The 19,988-nt window shown below is 38.5% G+C and overlaps 1 protein-coding gene across 2 annotated transcripts; it reads right to left on the minus strand.

Annotated features, from left to right (window-relative positions):
• Nucleotides 1–5,319: 5,319 nt before the first annotated feature.
• LOC121429201 (NXPE family member 3-like) lies at nucleotides 5,320–19,339 on the minus strand. 2 transcript variants are annotated; one of them, XM_041626154.1, is made up of 7 exons: nucleotides 18,902–19,339; nucleotides 16,959–17,162; nucleotides 15,413–15,829; nucleotides 14,786–14,947; nucleotides 8,844–9,019; nucleotides 7,726–7,778; nucleotides 5,320–7,331 (listed from the first exon to the last, which is right to left on the minus strand). In XM_041626154.1, exons 2-7 carry the CDS (start codon nucleotides 17,118–17,120, stop codon nucleotides 6,517–6,519), a joined length of 1,785 nt encoding a protein of 594 aa, XP_041482088.1. In that variant the 5' UTR covers nucleotides 17,121–17,162; nucleotides 18,902–19,339; the 3' UTR covers nucleotides 5,320–6,516. The 2 variants fall into 2 exon arrangements, with proteins under 2 accessions (XP_041482088.1, XP_041482087.1); XM_041626153.1 differs by having other exon boundaries at nucleotides 16,959–17,132; nucleotides 18,902–19,338.
• Nucleotides 19,340–19,988: the final 649 nt, after the last annotated feature.

Consider the following 19,988-nt stretch of genomic DNA (forward strand, 5'->3'; position numbering starts at 1 on the left):
TAATCATTAGTATGACAGATTAATGATATATCAATTACTTATCTTTGCAATCTTAGATACTGGATATTTGAAACTCTTTTAGTACCAGTCCTTATTGGAATTAATAACTATGACATCATATTATCATTCTATATATTCTTCAGTGTATCAATTTCATTCCTTATACAGATATTTTGTCAGACGGGATTGTAACTGTGTATGATATTCATAGAATGTAAATAAATTTTTTTTTAAAGAAATCATTTGTGTCTGTGTAACTTTTTAACATGATGTTACCTAGAAAAGCTCAGAATAGCCATCATTCTTCAGGGAAGAGTGTGAGAGAGAGGCGAGAGAGAGAGGGGGAGAGAATGGGATGGTGATGGAGAAAGATGGAATGTGATTCGATAAAGCATCGAAGAGGGAGAGAGAAAAGAGACCGAGGAGAAAGTGAGAGAGAGAGATAGGGGGGGGGGTGTACGCAAATTAATGTGGAGAAAAAATAGCTAAAGACATACGAGGGAACCAGTGGTTGAAGAGTGGAAAATATGTTTGAGAGAGAAACCAAGAGGGAAAGGGTGGGATGTTCACTAGTGAATGCAGAGGGAAGAGAACAAAAAAGCGAGAGAACCAGTGAATTAAGAGAGAAGTGGGGATGTTCGCGAATGAGTGCAGAGGGAGGAGAGAAAAAATAGCTAGACAGACGAGGGAACCAGTGAATTAAGAGAAGAGAATAAGATTGAGAGAGAAGTGGAAAGGGCGGATCTTCGCGAATGACTACAGAGGGAAGAAAAAAAAATAGCTAGACAGACGAGGGTACCAATTGTTGAGAGGGAAAGGGGGGGGGGAGTGTTCACAAATAATGCAGAGGGAAGAGAAAAAATAGCTAGAGACAGACGAGGGCACCAATTGTTTAGAGGGAAAGGGGGGGGGGGTGTTCGCAAATAATGCAGAGGGAATAGAAAAATAGCTAAAGACAGACTAGGGCACCAATTGTTGAGGGGAAAGGGGGAGTGTTCACAAATAATGCAGAGGGAAGAGAAAAAAATAGCTAAAGACAGACGAGGGCACCAATTGTTGAGAGGGTAAGGAGGGGGGGGGTGTTCAGGAATGACTGCAGAGGGAAGAGAGAAAAATAGCTAAAGACAGACGAGGGCACCAATTGTTGAGAGGGAAAGGGGAGTGTTCACAAATAATGCAGAGGGAAGAGAAAAAATAGCTAAAGACAGACGAGGGCACCAATTGTTTAAAGGAAAATGGGGGGGGGGGTGTTCGCGAATGACTGCAGAGGGAAGAGAAGAAAAAATAGCTAGAGACAGACGAGGGCACTAATTGTTGAGGGGGAAAGGGGGAGTGTTCACAAATAATGCAGAGGGAAGAGAAAAAATAGCTAAAGACAGACGAGGGCACCAATTGTTGAGAGGGAAAGGGGGGGAGTGTTCACAAATAATGCAGAGGGAAGAGAAAAAATAGCTAAAGACAGACGAGGGAACCAATTGTTGAGAGGGAAAGGGGGGGGGGGTGTTCGCAAATAATGCAGAGGGAAGAGAAAAAATAGCTAAAGACAGACGAGGGCAACAATTGTTGAGAGGGAAAGGGGGGAGTGTTCACAAATAATGCAGAGGGAAGAGAAAAAAGAGCTAGAGACAGACGAGGGAACCAATTGTTGAGAGGGAAAGGGGGGGGGGGGGGGGTTCGCAAATAATGCAGAGGGAAGAGAAAAAATAGCTAGAGACAGACGAGGGCACCAATTGTTTAGATGGAAAGGGGGGGGTGTTCGCAAATAATGCAGAGGGAAGAGAAAAAAATAGCTAGAGACAGACGAGGGCACCAATTGTTGAGAGGGAAGGGGGTGTTTGCAAATAATGCAGAGGGAAGAGAAAAAAATAGCTAGAGACAGACGAGGGAACCAATTGTTGAGAGGGAAAGGGGGAGTGTTCACAAATAATGCAGAGGGAAGAGAAAAAATAGCTAAAGACAGACGAGGGCAACAATTGTTGAGAGGGAAAGGGGGGGAGTGTTCACAAATAATGCAGAGGGAAGAGAAAAAAGAGCTAGAGACAGACGAGGGCACCAATTGTTGAGAGGGAAAGGGGGGGGGGGTGTTCGCAAATAATGCAGAGGGAAGAGAAAAAAATAGCTAGAGACAGACGAGGGCACCAATTGTTGAGAGGGAAGGGGGGTGTTTGCAAATAATGCAGAGGGAAGAGAAAAAAATAGCTAGAGACAGACGAGGGAACCAATTGTTGAGAGGGAAAGGGGGAGTGTTCACAAATAATGCAGAGGGAAGAGGAAAATATAGATAGAGACAGACGAGAACACCAATTGTTGAGAGGGAAAGGGGGGGGGGTGTTCGCAAATAATGCAGAGGGAATAGAAGAAAAATAGCTAAAGACAGACGAGGGAACCAATTGTTGAGAGGGAAAGGGGGGGGGTGTTCGCAAATAATGCAGAGGGAAGAGAAAAAATAGCTAGAGACAGACGAGGGAACCAATTGTTGAGAGGGAAAGGGGGGGGGGGTGTGTTCGCAAATAATGCAGAGGGAAGAGAAAAAATAGCTAGAGACAGACGAGGGAATCAATTGTTGAGAGGGAAAGGGGGGGGGGGGGGTTCGCAAATAATGCAGAGAGAAGAGAAAAAAATAGCTAGAGACAGACGAGGGAACCAATTGTTGAGAGGGAAAGGGGGGAGTGTTCACAAATAATGCAGAGGGAAGAGAAAAAAGAGCTAGAGACAGACGAGGGAACCAATTGTTGAGAGGGAAAGGGGGGGGGGGGTGTTCGCAAATAATGCAGAGGGAAGAGAAAAAAATAGCTAGAGACAGACGAGGGCACCAATTGTTTAGAGGGAAAGGGGGGGGGTGTTCGCAAATAATGCAGAGGGAAGAGAAAAAAATAGCTAGAGACAGACGAGGGCACCAATTGTTGAGAGGGAAGGGGGGTGTTTTGCAAATAATGCAGAGGGAAGAGAAAAAAATAGCTAGAGACAGACGAGGGAACCAATTGTTGAGAGGGAAAGGGGGAGTGTTCACAAATAATGCAGAGGGAAGAGAAAAAAATAGATAGAGACAGACGAGAACACCAATTGTTGAGAGGGAAAGGGGGGGGGGTGTTCGCAAATAATGCAGAGGGAATAGAAGAAAAAATAGCTAAAGACAGACGAGGGAACCAATTGTTGAGAGGGAAAGGGGGGGGGGGGTTCGCAAATAATGCAGAGGGAAGAGAAAAAATAGCTACAGACAGACGAGGGAACCAATTGTTGAGAGGGAAAGGGGGGGGGTGTTCGCAAATAATGCAGAGGGAAGAGAAAAAATAGCTAGAGACAGACGAGGGAATCAATTGTTGAGAGGGAAAGGGGGGGGGGGTGTTCGCAAATAATGCAGAGGGAAGAGAAAAAATAGCTAGAGACAGACGAGGGAACCAATTGTTGAGAGGGAAAGGGGGGGGGTGTTCGCAAATAATGCAGAGGGAAGAGAAAAAATAGCTAGAGACAGACGAGGGTACCAATTGTTTAGAGGGAAATGGGGGGGGGGTGTTCGCAAATAATGCAGAGGGAAGAAAAAAAATAGCTAGAGACAGACGAGGGCACCAATTGTTGAGAGGGAAGGGGGGGGGGTGTTTGCAATAATGCAGAGGGAAGAGAAAAAAATAGCTAGAGACAGACGAGGGAACCAATTGTTGAGAGGGAAAGGGGGAGTGTTCACAAATAATGCAGAGGGAAGAGAAAAAAATAGCTAGAGACAGACGAGGGAACCAATTGTTCAGAGGGAAAGGGGGAGTGTTCACAAATAATGCAGAGGGAAGAGAAAAAAATAGATAGAGACAGACGAGAACACCAATTGTTGAGAGGGAAAGGGGGGGGGGTGTTCGCAAATAATGCAGAGGGAAGAGAAAAAATAGCTAGAGACAGACGAGGGAACCAATTGTTGAGAGGGAAAGGGGGGGGGTGTTCGCAAATAATGCAGAGGGAAGAGAAAAAATAGCTAGAGACAGACGAGGGCACCAATTGTTGAGAGGGAAGGGGGGGGGGGGTGTTTGCAAATAATGCAGAGGGAAGAGAAAAAAATAGCTAGAGACAGACGAGGGAACCAATTGTTGAGAGGGAAAGGGGGAGTGTTCACAAATAATGCAGAGGGAAGAGAAAAAAATAGATAGAGACAGACGAGAACACCAATTGTTGAGAGGGAAAGGGGGGGGGGTGTTCGCAAATAATGCAGAGGGAATAGAAGAAAAAATAGCTAAAGACAGACGAGGGAACCAATTGTTGAGAGGGAAAGGGGGAGTGTTCACAAATAATGCAGAGGGAAGAGAAAAAAATAGATAGAGACAGACGAGAACACCAATTGTTGAGAGGGAAAGGGGGGGGGGGTGTTCGCAAATAATGCAGAGGGAATAGAAGAAAAAATAGCTAAAGACAGACGAGGGAACCAATTGTTGAGAGCGAAAGGGGGGGGGTGTTCGCAAATAATGCAGAGGGAAGAGAAAAAATAGCTAGAGACAGACGAGGGCACCAATTGTTGAGAGGGAAAGGGGGAGTGTTCACAAATAATGCAGAGGGAAGAGAAAAAAATAGATAGAGACAGACGAGAACACCAATTGTTGAGAGGGAAAGGGGGGGGGGGGGTGTTCGCAAATAATGCAGAGGGAAGAGAAAAAAATAGCTAGAGACAGACGAGGGCACCAATTGTTGAGAGGGAAGGGGGGGGGGTGTTTGCAAATAATGCAGAGGGAAGAGAAAAAAATAGCTAGAGACAGACGAGGGAACCAATTGTTGAGAGGGAAAGGGGGAGTGTTCACAAATAATGCAGAGGGAAGAGAAAAAAATAGATAGAGACAGACGAGAACACCAATTGTTGAGAGGGAAAGGGGGGGGGTGTTCGCAAATAATGCAGAGGGAATAGAAGAAAAAATAGCTAAAGACAGACGAGGGAACCAATTGTTGAGAGGGAAAGGGGGGGTGTTCGCAAATAATGCAGAGGGAAGAGAAAAAATAGCTAAAGACAGACGAGGGAACCAATTGTTGAGAGGGAAAGGGGGGGTGTTCGCAAATGAAATGCAGAGGGAAGAGAGAAAAATAGATAGAGACAGACGAGGGCACCAATTGTTAAGAGTAAAGGGGGGGGGGTGTTCGCGAATAAAGCAGTGAGAAGAGAAAAAATAGCTAGAGACAGACGAGGGAACCAATTGTTGAGAGGGAAAGGGGGGGGGGGTGTTCGCAAATGAAATGCAGAGGGAAGAGAGAAAAATAGATAGAGACAGACGAGGGCACCAATTGTTAAGAGTAAAGGGGGGGGGGTGTTCGCGAATAAAGGCAGTGAGAAGAGAAAAAATAGATAGAGACAGACGAGGGAACCAATTGTTGAGAGGAAAGGGGGGAGTTGTTTGCAAATAATGCAGAAGGAAGAAAGAAAAATTGTCAGAGACAGAAAATAGGAAACCAATGGTTGAAGAGAGGAGAAAAGGGGAGAAGGGGGATGTTCGCGAACACAGTGAGAAGAGAAAAAATAGAGATAGACGAGGGAACCAATTGTTGAAGAGAGGAGAGAAAGAGAAGGAAAATGGGTTTGAGAAAAGGAGAGGGAGAGGGAAAGAGGGAGATGAAGGGAGAACTAGTCTGGGTGGAATTGGTTGTTCTACCAAATAAAGGAACAGAGCTTTGTTACAAAGAGGAAGAGGAGACGAAAGTGACAGAAGAAGTACGAGAGAATGTCAAGAAAAATAAATTGAAAGATGCAAGGGATAAGAATAAGAATGGCAGATATGAGATTGTGATTTTTTTTTCTGTATCATATATTTATTTCGAAATATTTTTTGACCATATTATAAAACATAACAAAGTATTATACATAACATAAATAACACAAAAAATGTATGATTTAATTACAGTATAATCAAAATAACAAAACTACATCAAAGTAATATTTATCCATTCACTTTTAAATGATACAAATTTATCATTTTTAACACAGATGTGATGTTTACTAGGACGGTACTAATTGTGAGGGTTGTCGATAGAAAGATGAATACAGAGAGATAGATACGCAAAATGTAGTATTCTTAAATGATAACATAACAGCACTGCATTTGTCTTATAGTGTAAAGATATTTTATACAACGAATTGAAATTTTATGTTATATTTTCAAGTTTGACTTCTGTTTGATGTAACAGTATTATGATTTGATAAATGCAAACACATGCGATGAAGCATGCTGCCATGTCAAATGCAATACAGTGGTTACAAATTAGAATATGTCAATATTGGAGTATTGGTAATATGGCAAAATTAATGAAGTTTAGAAAGGGGTGTTTCCAGTGATGTATTAATGAGACCGAAGACATTGGCGCAATAGCAGTATTTGATGAATAATGGTATTGGAATACTACATTATATTAAAAAAAACATCTGTCTTTGGTATTCAGCCAATGTATTCCATTTCTGACATATTTCACTTTATCAATCAGTTCCGGACGCCGATGGTCTGCAATTAAATTCGAAAATTCGAAACTCGGTCATTACTCAAACTTGAAGTCCTTTCTTCACTTGCTAGATGGACATATATATGACAAAAGATGATCCGCTAGATTCTGCGAATGCATCCCGACCGGATGGGTCCGGTGTGGAAAGAGCTGTGCGTTCGTCATGTCCCACGAATCAAGGAACCCAACGCGATCGTACCCAGACAGTACCCGTCTTAAGACCTCATTAAGGTATCTAACGTACCAGTCACTACTGTACACAATACTCTCCAAAGTGTCCATGTTTCCTGTATTAGGACTGTTAAAAACCACAAGCGTTCTCGGGCTACGCTCGTGCAATCTCTTTACCGCTCCCACTACGGTTTTGATACGTTCTTCGTAAAACGAAACGTTGTGCGGAGTGAAATATCTCCACATCGATATGATGACGGCGCTCTCGTCCCCGGCTTGCATGTCGTCGATGGTGTTCGCAAGATATTGGATATTCTGGGTGTCATATACGGAATCGTCGGCGATGGGGTACCCGTGCGCGCGGAATATGAGGTTGGTCTGATGTTTCTTGTCCACGGCTAGAATCGGAGAATTCTTCCCCGTGAAGAATAACTTCCGGTCGTTGAAGATCTCAAAGTTTCCTTCCAGGCGAACCAGGAAGTAATTGAAAAGATGTTTCACAGTCGTATCCCCAAGGAAGAAGAGGGTTTTCTCGCGCAAACATTCGACAGTGGCGCCGCGAGACGAGGAAAAACGCATTACATTGCAGTATGGCGATCTCCAGTCATCGTGTGCGTAATATCCCGAGAAGGCCGAGCTGTTGCCATGGACACCAGGTTTGCACGGAGGTAAGAAATGCCTCCTATGCTGTCGATCGGGTTTCACTGTGAAAATAGGATTTAGAAGAATAAAGTTACCTAACAAAAAAGATTGAGTCAAAATTGGTTTCGTTAAACCGTTAGGCATACTATACAAGAACTGTTAAGATTAATACAAGCATATGTTTTTACAAGTAACCGTTCTCTTGGTCACATCATAATCAGTGATATGATGGGATTGGCGACAATGTATACCCAGAATCTCAAATTTTCAGTCCAGTGATCAAGAAAAACTGAGGTACAGACCACCACAGGCATCAAACTTTATTACTGATCAATTAGCTTGAGAAAATCCACAGGAGTGGACGAAAGCTCGCCCAAAATAATCATTAAAGTTGGTTGAAGCTTAAAAATCTATTTAAATCTATCATCCCCAACTGATGAAAGTTGTTAGTATTACCTTGGATTGTATAGTCCACTGAATGAAGCTGATTCAACGTATTCTCCGAATACCTGTGACGTGAACAATATAGTGATTCAAAGGACTGTTATATTTGTCATGTCGATGTTCCGATGATTATTAGCGTATGTTCGCAGATGCTTTCTAAAGCGCACCAATTTCTTTCAAAATGCAATTCAAATCCCAATAGACGACTGAGAGGTTTTTGTTGAAAGTTGGTGGACTAGAACAGCAGATCGTCATAAGATTCGGACCGGACGAAAAATTGCGAATATTATCCGACATGTCCCATTTTATCCGCAATTACCATAGTAACAGTACCTCTCAGCCAATCAACATCAGAGAAAGATGTCAGATCTGACAACTTGTCGGATGAAAATGTTGATGAAACGCCCCCCAGGACAACACACTGCTGATTTGATTCACCAATTTTCGATAAGGCTATTTTGTCATTGAAGACTTTTGAAAAAAAAATTCTCTGCGTTATAGACAACGTCTGCGCAGTTATTGCAAAAATTCCCTATTATTCAGACATCAGGGATCCGTTTTATAAAACATCTTATGATAACAAATTTGCATTAACAGTGTAAAGCGACATAAATTATTCAATTTGATTGGCTGGTGGTGACATGATATAGAAAATGTGGGTTTTGTGTTCGAACAAGTCTTCATGAAATGGACCCAGGTACATCAGCAGACCAACCACAATGGCTCTACATTTTTCAAAAATACCGAAACAGATTTCACTATAAATTCGGAAATGATGAGTAATTCTTTTGTTTACAAGTACTGCGTATATTAGTAAACGCTTCCGAACCAGAGTAGACTATTAAACCAAAATCAAATGAAATATTCAATCATTTTATTTAATTAATGTTTATCCATAAATTCCATTCATCATTGCTGAAAACGATAAATGGCTCTTTAAATTATATTATTTATTGACCATGATGAGGTATAATGAATTCAGTAGTATCATGTAAAAAATAATTATCTAAGCTCTAACAAATGCGATATGTTGTACCCGCATTCTTTTTGTGTTTTTATTAATTCAAGTTATTGATATCATGAAATGATAGATGATAAATTTTAGGGAAATATTACCATTCGAAACTTACATCTGTAATACTTTTTTCTCTCTTTCCGTCAATGACGTCATCATATGTATATTCGCTGAGCGAGAGTCGCTTCTGTATCGACACCAATGCGAGCAATTCAGGCCCTCTATTGTGGGATGGTGGCAGTACCAAGAGAGTCGCGTCCGGCGGTCAGTGAATTTGCATATATGTTTGGTCTTTAATAAGGAGAGAAGCACAAACGTAATTGAAACAATATACTAGACGAATCTGTGAATTCAAACAAGGAAAACTGAATCGAATCCAACACTTTTAATGGATAAAACTTTCATAAAGCTACTCCTGGGCCCGTCTTACAAAGAGTTACGAATGATCCGATCAACCTCAAGTATATAGAAAACCATCACTGTCATAATTTTACATTGAGGAAATTTGCACAATGTCATTTGAAAACAAAAAGAAGCATACTGAATTGTCAAAAAAAAACAAATGTGTGAATATACATCATATCTAGAAAATATTTTGAACAAACATGTATTTTATATGTTGACGTTGCTGGCTTTCCATAGTTGTGGTTGATTAAATGAATCGTGACTCTTTGTAAGACAGGGCCCTGGACCGTGTATAATACAGCCTAGCAATTGATAGTGGAGATGTATTTTACGATTTATTACATTAATGGTTGTGTATTGTCATACGTAGAAATAAGCCCCTTGATCAGCTACCTTGCTTTATGTCAGGGGGGGGGGGCAGCGAAAAAGAAAGGAATTATTCAACGAAATAGACACAAGTATATCGTTCTATCATAGAAATAGATATCGAACTTGTGAGATCGTCTTATGAGTTAAGAGATCATAAGTTTGAAAGAATTGAGGATACATCAGCATTTTCTCGTAAAACACATACCTTTCTCTCAAAACAAATAGATACATCGGCAACATTACACCAGATAGGTACATCGTCAACATCACACCAAATAGATACATCGTCAACATCACACCAAATAGATACATCGTCAACATCACACCAAATAGATACATCGTCAACATTACACCAAATAGATAAATCGTCAACATGACACCAAATAGATAAATCGTCAACATCACACCAAATAGATACATCGTCAACATGACACCAAATAAATACATCGTCACCATCACACCAAATAGATACATCGTCACCATCACACCAAATAGATACATCGTCAACATCACACCAAATAGATACATCGTCAACATGACACCAAATAAATACATCGTCACCATCACACCAAATAGATACATCGTCACCATCACACCAAATAGATACATCGTCACCATCACACCAAATAGATACATCGTCAACATCACACCAAATAGATACATCGTCAACATGACACCAAATAGATACATCGTCAACATCACACCAAATAAATACATCGTCAACATCACACCGAATAGATACATCGTCAACATCACACCAAATAGATACATCGTCAACATCACACCAAATAGATACATCGTCAACATCACACTAAATAGATACATCGTTACCATCACACCAAATAAATACATCGTCACCATCACACCAAATAGATACATCGTCACCAACATGACACCAAATAGATAAATCGTCAACATCACACCAAATAGATACATCGTCAACATGACACCAAATAAATACATCGTCAACATCACACCAAATAGATACATCGTCAACATCACACCAAATAGATACATCGTCAACATCACACCAAATAGATACATCGTCAACATCACACCAAATAAATACATCGTCAACATCACACCGAATAGATACATCGTCAACATCACACCAAATAGATACATCGTCAACATCACACCAAATAGATACATCGTCAACATCACACCAAATAGATACATCGTCAACATCACACCAAATAAATACATCGTCAACATCACACCAAATAGATACATCGTCAACATGACACCAAATAGATAAATCGTCAACATCACACCAAATAGATACATCGTCAACATGACACCAAATAAATACATCGTCAACATCACACCAAATAGATACATCGTCAACATCACACCAAATAGATACATCGTCAACATCACACCAAATAGATACATCGTCAACATCACACCAAATAGATACATCGTCAACATGACACCAAATAGATACATCGTCAACATCACACCAAATAGATACATCGTCAACATCACACCAAATAGATACATCGTCAACATCACACCAAATAGATACATCGGCATCGTGACACCAAATAGATACATCGTCAACATCACACCAAATAGATACATCGTCAACATCACACCGAATAGATACATCGTCAACATCACACCAAATAGATACATCGTCAACATCACACCAAATAGATACATCGTCAACATCACACCGAATAGATACATCGTCAACATCACACCAAATAGATACTTCGTCATCATCGCACCAAATAGATACATCGGCAACATCACACCAAATAGATACATCGTTATTATCACACCAAATAGATACATCGTCAACATCACACCAAATAAATACCTCGGCAACATCACACCGAATAGATACATCGTCACCATCACACCAAATAGATACATCGTCATCATCACACCAAATAGATACATCGGCAACATCACACTAAATAGATACATCGTTACCATCACACCAAATAGATACATCGTCATCATCGCACCAAATAGATACATCGGCAACATCACACCAAATAGATACATCGTTATTATCACACCAAATAGATACATCGTCAACATCACACCAAATAAATACCTCACCAACATCACACCGAATAGATACATCGTCACCATCACACCAAATAGATACATCGTCATCATCACACCAAATACATACATCGGCAACATCACACTAAATAGATACATCGTTACCATCACACCAAATAGATTCATCGTCGCCATCAGTGCACATAGAAACATCGATGTGATTGGTATGACTTTTAAAATGTATCTATGTATTTTGTGTGATAGAAACGAAGAATCTTCTCTGTGGTGTGATATTGATGATGTATTTCTATTGGGAGTGATGTTGAAAATGCATCTTCTATTTGGTGTGATGTTGACGTTGTATCTTCTATTTGATATGATGTTGACAATTCATTTTCTATTTGGTATGATATTGACGATGTATCTTCTATTTGATATGATGTTTACGATCCATCTTCTAGTTGGTATGATGTTGACGATGTATCTTTCAATTGGTGTAATGTCGACGATGTATCTTCTAGTTTGTGAAATGTTGACGACGTTTCTTCTACTTTTGTATGATGTTGACGATGTGTCTTCTATTTGGTATGATTTTCACGATGTATCTTCTATTTGGTTTGGTGTTGACGATGTATCTTCTATTTGGTGTAATTTTGACGATGTATCTTCTATTTGGTATGATGTTGACGATGTATCTTCTATTTGGTGTAATTTTGACCATGTATCTTCTAGTTTGTGTAATGTTGACGACGTTTCTTCTATTTGGTGTGATGTTGACGGTGTATCTTATATTTGGTGTGATGTTGACGATGTATCTTCTATTTGGTATGCTGTTGACGATGTATCTTCTATTTGGTGTGCTGTTGACGATGTATCTTATATTTGGTGTGATGTTGACGATGTATCTTCTATTTGGCAAAATGTTGACGATGTATCTTATATTTGGTGTGATGTTGACGATGTATCTTCTATTTGGTATGATGTTGACGATGTATCTTCTATTTGGTATGATGTTGACGATGTATCTTCTATTTGGTATGATGTTGACGATGTATCTTATATTTGGTTGATGTTGACGATGTATCTTCTATTTGGTATGCTGGTGACGATGTATCTTCTATTTGGTATGATGTTGACGATGTATCTTCTATTTGGTGTGGTTTTGACAATGTATCTTCTATTTGGTGTAATTTTGACGATGTATCTTCTATTTGGTATGATGTTGACGATGTATCTTCTATTTGGTGTAATTTTGACCATGTATCTTATATTTGGTAAAATGTTGACGACGTATCTTCTATTTGGTGTGATGTTGACGATGTATCTTCTATTTGATGTGATGTTGACGATGTATCTTCTATTTGATATGATGTTGACGATGTATCTTCTATTTGGTATGATGTTGACGATGTATCTTCTATTTGGTATGATGTTGACGATGTATCTTCTATTTGGTATAATGTTGACGATGTATCTTATATTTGGTGTGATGTTGACGATGTATCTGCTATTTGGAGTGATGTTGACGATGTATCTTTTCTTTGGTGTGATGTTGACGATGTATCTTCTATTTGGTATAATGTTGACGATGTATCTTATATTTGGTATAATGTTGACGATGTATCTTATATTTGGTGTGATGTTGACGATGTATCTTCTATTTGATGTGATGTTGACGATGTATCTTATATTTGGTGTGGTGTTGACGATGTATCTTCTATTTGGTATAATGTTGACGATGTATCTTATATTTGGTAAAATTTTGACGATGTATCTTATATTTGGTGTGATGTTGACGATGCTTCTTCCATTTGATGTGATGTTGACGATGTATCTTATATTTGGTGTGATGTTGACGATGTATCTTCTATTTGGTATGATGTTGACGATGTATCTTCTATTTGGTATGATGTTGACGATGTATCTTCTATTTGGTATGCTGTTGACGATGTATCTTCTATTTGGTGTGATGTTGACGATGTATCTTCTATTTGGTATGATGTTGACGATGTATCTTTTCTTTGGTGTGATGTTGATGTATCTTCTATTTGGTATAATGTTGACGATGTATCTTATATTTGGTATAATGTTGACGATGTATCTTATTTTGGTGTGATTTTGACGATGTATCTTATATTTGGTGTGATGTTGACGATGTATCTTCTATTTGATATGCTGTTGACGACGTATCTTCTATTTGGTATGATGTTGACGATGTATCTTCCATTTGGTGTGATGTTGACGATGTATCTTCTATTTGGTATGATGTTGACGATGTATCTTCTATTTGGTATGATGTTGACGATGTATCTTCTATTTGGTATGCTGTTGACGATGTGTCTTTTTTGTTTTTGGTATGATCTTGACGATGGATGCATTTTGTGTGAAGCTGGCGATGTGGCTGCAGCAATGTAAGATTATGTGATTTTTTTTTTAAATGAAATTCAGTGTTTTGTTAGCAGAAACACTAAATATGGTTTATATTTAAAGATTTTATTTCTCCAAAACAATCATTAAAATCATTGCTTTTCCTTACGTAATGTAGCTAAAAGGAAAAGACAAATGCGTTTATCCCAAAATCAAATAGAACATCTGGGAGAGATTCGAGGGATAAATGAGGTGACTTTTTTTAGAACAAACAGACGGAGGAATTAGTTGTGCAAAAACAAAAAAGTTAAAAAAAAAAACAGCAGAGGAAGAGAGGACCAGTGAGCAGAAGAAGTGTCATAGGATGGAGGAAGGGGAAATTCGTCTTCTATTATTTTCAGTTAATAAGGCAGAGAGAAAAGGACAATGGGGAGAGAGAGAGAAGAAAATGAAATATAAAACGAAAGGTCTTGGTCGTGTAGCTCAATTCAATTGAGAAAATAATAACATTACATCTAGGACTGTTTGCCCTCCCTCGCTATCAAAATAACACTGCCCCTTCCAGTGAGGTCGGGCTGTCTGAGAACGAATAATTAAAGAGGAATATTGATATAAAGTGATAACATCGCGATAGAGTGTGAGAAAATAAATTGGTTAACTGGTAACTGATTTGTAAGACTAGAGACCCTGTACATCTTACCATGATGCATTCATACCGTACAAAATAATATTTTGCGTGTCATTATGATGTATAAAGAACTATTTTTTCTTTAATTTTTTAATCACTCACAAAATGCTCAAAATATGCTTCAAGGCCATCTTTATTAAACGGGATTTCGATAGATAATGCCACTTGTTTGTGAGTTGCAATTGATGTAAACCATAATTCCGACTTACCGCTTGAGACAGAAAGACATTACATTCCCTTTCTTCTTGGACCACCCCTTTGTCTGAGCAGAATATTCCTTTGTAGGAATATCTAGCTCGCTGAGACTGGCTTTGCTTTTGGAGAACTGACACTGCTTCGCTTGGGTGCACCAGGTAGATTCGTATCACCATCTGCAATCATTTCAGAGATGTTATATCAAAGGCTTGTTGGGTGAGTTTGATTATGTTATTACATTTCTGGCTAGAACCCGTAAATTATATCGCATACTTGTTCGATCTTAACCATACAGTTAGAAAAAAAATCTTGGAACCATGGGATTTGAACCTCTCATCTAATTGACTGGCTGATAACAACACCATATTATAGAAATTGTGCATTATTAGAACTATATATATTCTTAATGAAAGAGGACCATGGTGTTGTAATCGAAAGTAGTTCATAACCTATGTTATTTTGATAAATATGGAAGTAAAAATTCAAATATTTTGGAGAGAAAAATCGAGGAGTTATGAGTCTTTGAATTAAAATATTTGATAACCGGGATCGGGAATAGGAGTATGAAATCGTTATTTGTTTGATCGTGTATCATTTATATATATATTTTTTTTAATTTCCTTACAGTAAAAATATCATACCTCTCCGGGCCACTTTAAAGTGAACGTTGCCGTGTACGTTCCATCACCGTGGTCGTCGATCTCGCCATCGGACATCGAAGACTTCGTATTTCCTTTATGATCGTTGGTGATGATCCGTGCCCGGAAGTAGTCCCCGCCATATTTCTTTTGTTCGTTCCGCCCATTCCTTGCGGTTATCTTGACCCGAATACGATCACAAACGTGATATAATTTCTGTTTATCTATGACTTCAAACGTCGAATTTACCCGACTGGTGATATCCGACTCGAGAGTCCAGTCGAACGGTTTTATCCGAGGAAGTCTTTGTTTCACTTCTGATGTCGGTTCGATCCGGCAAAACCGCAAGGTCGTGTTCATAAGGCGGATGAGATCTTCTTTGTTTTGAGATGACAAAGGAATGGGTTTTGTTACATCATGCTAGAGATAGAATAGGAGTTATGAAAAAAAAAAACGATAAGGGAACATATCACTTATTCAGATTCGAAATGAAATTTATCAAACGTCACACATTCCACTCTCAAAACTGCAATTTAATGTTTTAATCATTTATCTATGTTTGGCATCGTAATGATTTATTTTTTTTGTTGTTGTTGCTTTATTTGACTCTTCATTCAAGAAGTCCAAAACGCAATGAATAATTGTTTTCGGAAAGATGTTAAACATAAATATTTATGACTACAAATAATTCAACACTAACTAAATGTTATCACTCTATCCGCATTTTCAACAGGGCAATTTCATCAACAAAAGTAATAAGCATAATAATCATGGGCACCATCTGACTATTATTAATTTCTGTTTTGTCCTTCTTTTGCATTGGGGGTATAGCTCGATTATCATTGTAAAGACCTGAATGGATGTTTTTAATCAACATTCTTTAAAAGAAATCGACAAGAAAAGAAAGGAAACAATGATATTGACTTTGTACAAATGATCTATGTTTTGCCATTCTCTTACGATTTCCAGAAAGTACTTCCCAAGTGGATATTCGATTGGCTCATTATTTATTCAATTAATGACGAAAGGGAACATTACATGAATATTCCTTTTCGTGTCATCTGTAAGTCCCTATACGGAGCGGCGTCACCAGGGGATTAATTTGCGTTTTTCATTGAATATTGTTATAAGCTACTAGAAATCCTCGCATCTGATTGGCTCAGAGCAAATCTGTCAGTGAAATTTACTGACACGATACTTCATGAAATGCCTCATATTATTTTTTAAGTACGTGAGGGCAAGTGGGGGCCAAAAGAAAATGTTGGGGCAGTGGTAAAGTTCACGTTACGGCGAAATTCCAGCGCGAAGCTAGTGAATCAGTGGAGGGAGTACGAGCTACCTTGGGCCTGTGGTGTCCGATAGGCAAAGCCACATTAGCAGTGATATATATATTTATGTATTACAGAGTTAAACCTGGCATTCTGAATAAATAACATAAACTCGCGTAATAGGTACAACAATAATGGGGTTTATGAAACCCCTAATAATACAACAGAGAGGCAATAAAGATTTTTAAAATGAAATACATATATGCATAATAATTTCTCACCATTTCCTTGACGACATCGAGGTTATCTTTCCCTGGCTGGAGTACCTTGGTGGTATCATTATCACCTCTCGACCACATCAATATGACGACGACAACGACCACGCCGACTGCCCAAGCAACTATCCGATACGACCGAACACGAACCATTACTTCGTTTAACATTCCTGGTACGACCTCGATGTATAGTACAAAGATCGGGAGAGACTAGAGATGCCATAAATGAGTATATAATAATGCCATATGATTACATATTCACAAACGGAATAACAGTCTTTATAGTTTCATTTCGCCTTTCTCTAAACTTTATCTTATATATGATATGGATGCTACATTTTTATAATGCTTAGAAATATTCCGGAATCAGCTAGATTTTCATACATTGACGTTTTTTATTTCTTCATTTCATTCTTCATGTAAGTACTATGATTTGGATATGTTTAACAAAAGACCAAGAGCTCTTTTAACATGTATTCTCTTGTACGTACATATGTAGACATTATGGTGTACTGGTCAAGTTATGAATAATGGGCAATTCCATACGTGTCGTACGGGACATTTCGATGAAAAATTATAGTCTCATAGCTGATTGCTTGAGCAATAAAATCTTATTTTTCGTCAATGATAAAGTTATAGTGGTTAGTAATGTGAAAATCTGATAACCAAAAAAGATATGTGATTACGCGGGGCGAATTAGAGGTGAAAATGTTGAGTGTCGTACGGGACTCAGAAATGTCCTATACGACACGCAACATTTTCACCTCTAATTTACTCATGGACGACATAATGTTTCTTGGTTGTCAAACATGATTACCCAGTAGTACTTAACTGTTACCACAAAACAAATTGAAGTTCCTCGTTTGTTTGGACAGCAGGTTGAAAAATATGAAAAAAGGCAAATTTTTCTAGCATGGAATCGCCCTAAAACAGATTACCACCACCACCACCACCACCACTACCAACGCTACTACTACTATACTACTACTACTACTACTACTACTACTACTACTACTACTACTACTACTACTACTACTACTACTACTACTACTACTACTACTACTACTACTTCTACTACTACTACAACTACTACTACTACTACTACTACTACTACTACAACTACAACTACTACTACTACTACTACTACTACTACTACTACTTCTACTACTACTACTACTACTACTACTACTACTACTACTACTACTACTACTACTACTACTACTACTACTACTACTACTACTACTACCACTACTACTACTACTACCACTACTACTACTACTACTACTACTACTACTACTACTACTTCTTCTACTACTACTACTACTACTACTACTACTACTACTACTACTTCTACTACTACTACTACTACTACTACTACTACTACTACTACTACTACTCCTACTACTAATTCTACTACTATTCTACTACTACTACTTCTACTACTACATCTACTACTACTACTACTACTACTACTACTACTACTACTACTACTACTACTACTACTACTACTACTACTACTACTACTACTACTACTACTACTACTACTACTACTACTACTACTACTACTACTACTACTACTACTACTACATCTACTACTACTACTACTACTACTACTACTACTACTACTACTACTACTACTACTACTACTACTACTACTACTACTACTACTACTACTACATCTACTACTACTACTACTACTACTACTACTACTACTACTACTACTTCTACTACTACTACTACATCTACTACTTCTACTACTACTACTACTACTACTACTACTACTTCTACTACTACTACTACTACTACTACTACTACTACTACTACTACTACTACTACTACTACTACTACTACTACTACTACTACTACTACTACTACTACTACTACTACTACATCTACTACTACTACTATACTACTACTACTACTACTACTACTATACTTCTAAAACTTACTTTCGCACACCGATGTGATTATGATCAATAGGCTTTCCTACTCGAAACTGACGTCATCTTTTACCGCATGCAGATATAAAAGAATGGTAATCCGTATACTCCATATAAACCAACATAAATGGCACATGAAATCACTTTTCACGGAGGTCTGTATTTAAGAATTAAGAATAGCTTTTTGATCGTGGAGGCTTCCTTGTGTTAAAACCGGAGGCAGAAGCATAGGTTGTAGTCTTACCTTTAACCTTCCAGTATTTACATTGTCTAGTATACATTGTGTACTCAGTAATCAATCATTAACCAGACGCAAGACACCTGCGTTCACATCAGAGGGGATTGATGCTTCAGAATAATCGATCGATCATAAAACATGAAGCAATATTGAACATGACATTACTGTTAATTGCATCTAATAGTCTAGATTCTAGACGTCGGTGTACTTGTTATTTCTCTCCATTTGCTTCATTCTCTATCCCCTGCGCGCCTTCCCCAGTGATCGCGCTATCCCCTCTTTCACGCCCTTGAGAGGAAATCGTGCGGCTGTTTTCTTTTCGGGCGTAGAGGTCGAAGATTGTGTTATTGATCAACAACATAACTGAAAAGTAGAACAGTCCTGGCAAAGGACTAGCATCTAATATGATAGCTACTCCGCAAAAAAAATATTTAGAAATTACAAGCGAGTGTAGCGAGCGAGGAGAAATATGTACGCCCACTACTATTCGTGGTAGAAGTCTCATTAAAACAATTTAAAAATAAACTAATCAAAAGTTACTAAGATCCTCACAGTACAATAATTTCCATAAGTTTTGTTTTATGTCTTGTTGATGTTTTTTACGTTTCTGTTTTTGTTTTGTTTTTATTCTATTGCTACTTGCCGCATCTATATATTACAATTATTTTAAGAATTTATTTATTATGGGTGTGTGCGTTTTAAGAAGCCTTCTCCTGGCTTTTTAGTACACTCCTGTTTCCCATTCATTTATCTTTCGTCTTGTCTTTATATTGTTTCAACGATTTGGCAATAATACTTTGATTATCACTTTCGTCTGTATTTATTTATATTTCAATGATATGTTTTATATTTTTATTG

The sequence above is a fragment of the Lytechinus variegatus genome, chromosome 15 (assembly GCF_018143015.1).
Source record: "Lytechinus variegatus isolate NC3 chromosome 15, Lvar_3.0, whole genome shotgun sequence".
Classification (NCBI taxonomy): Eukaryota; Metazoa; Echinodermata; class Echinoidea; order Temnopleuroida; family Toxopneustidae; genus Lytechinus; species Lytechinus variegatus.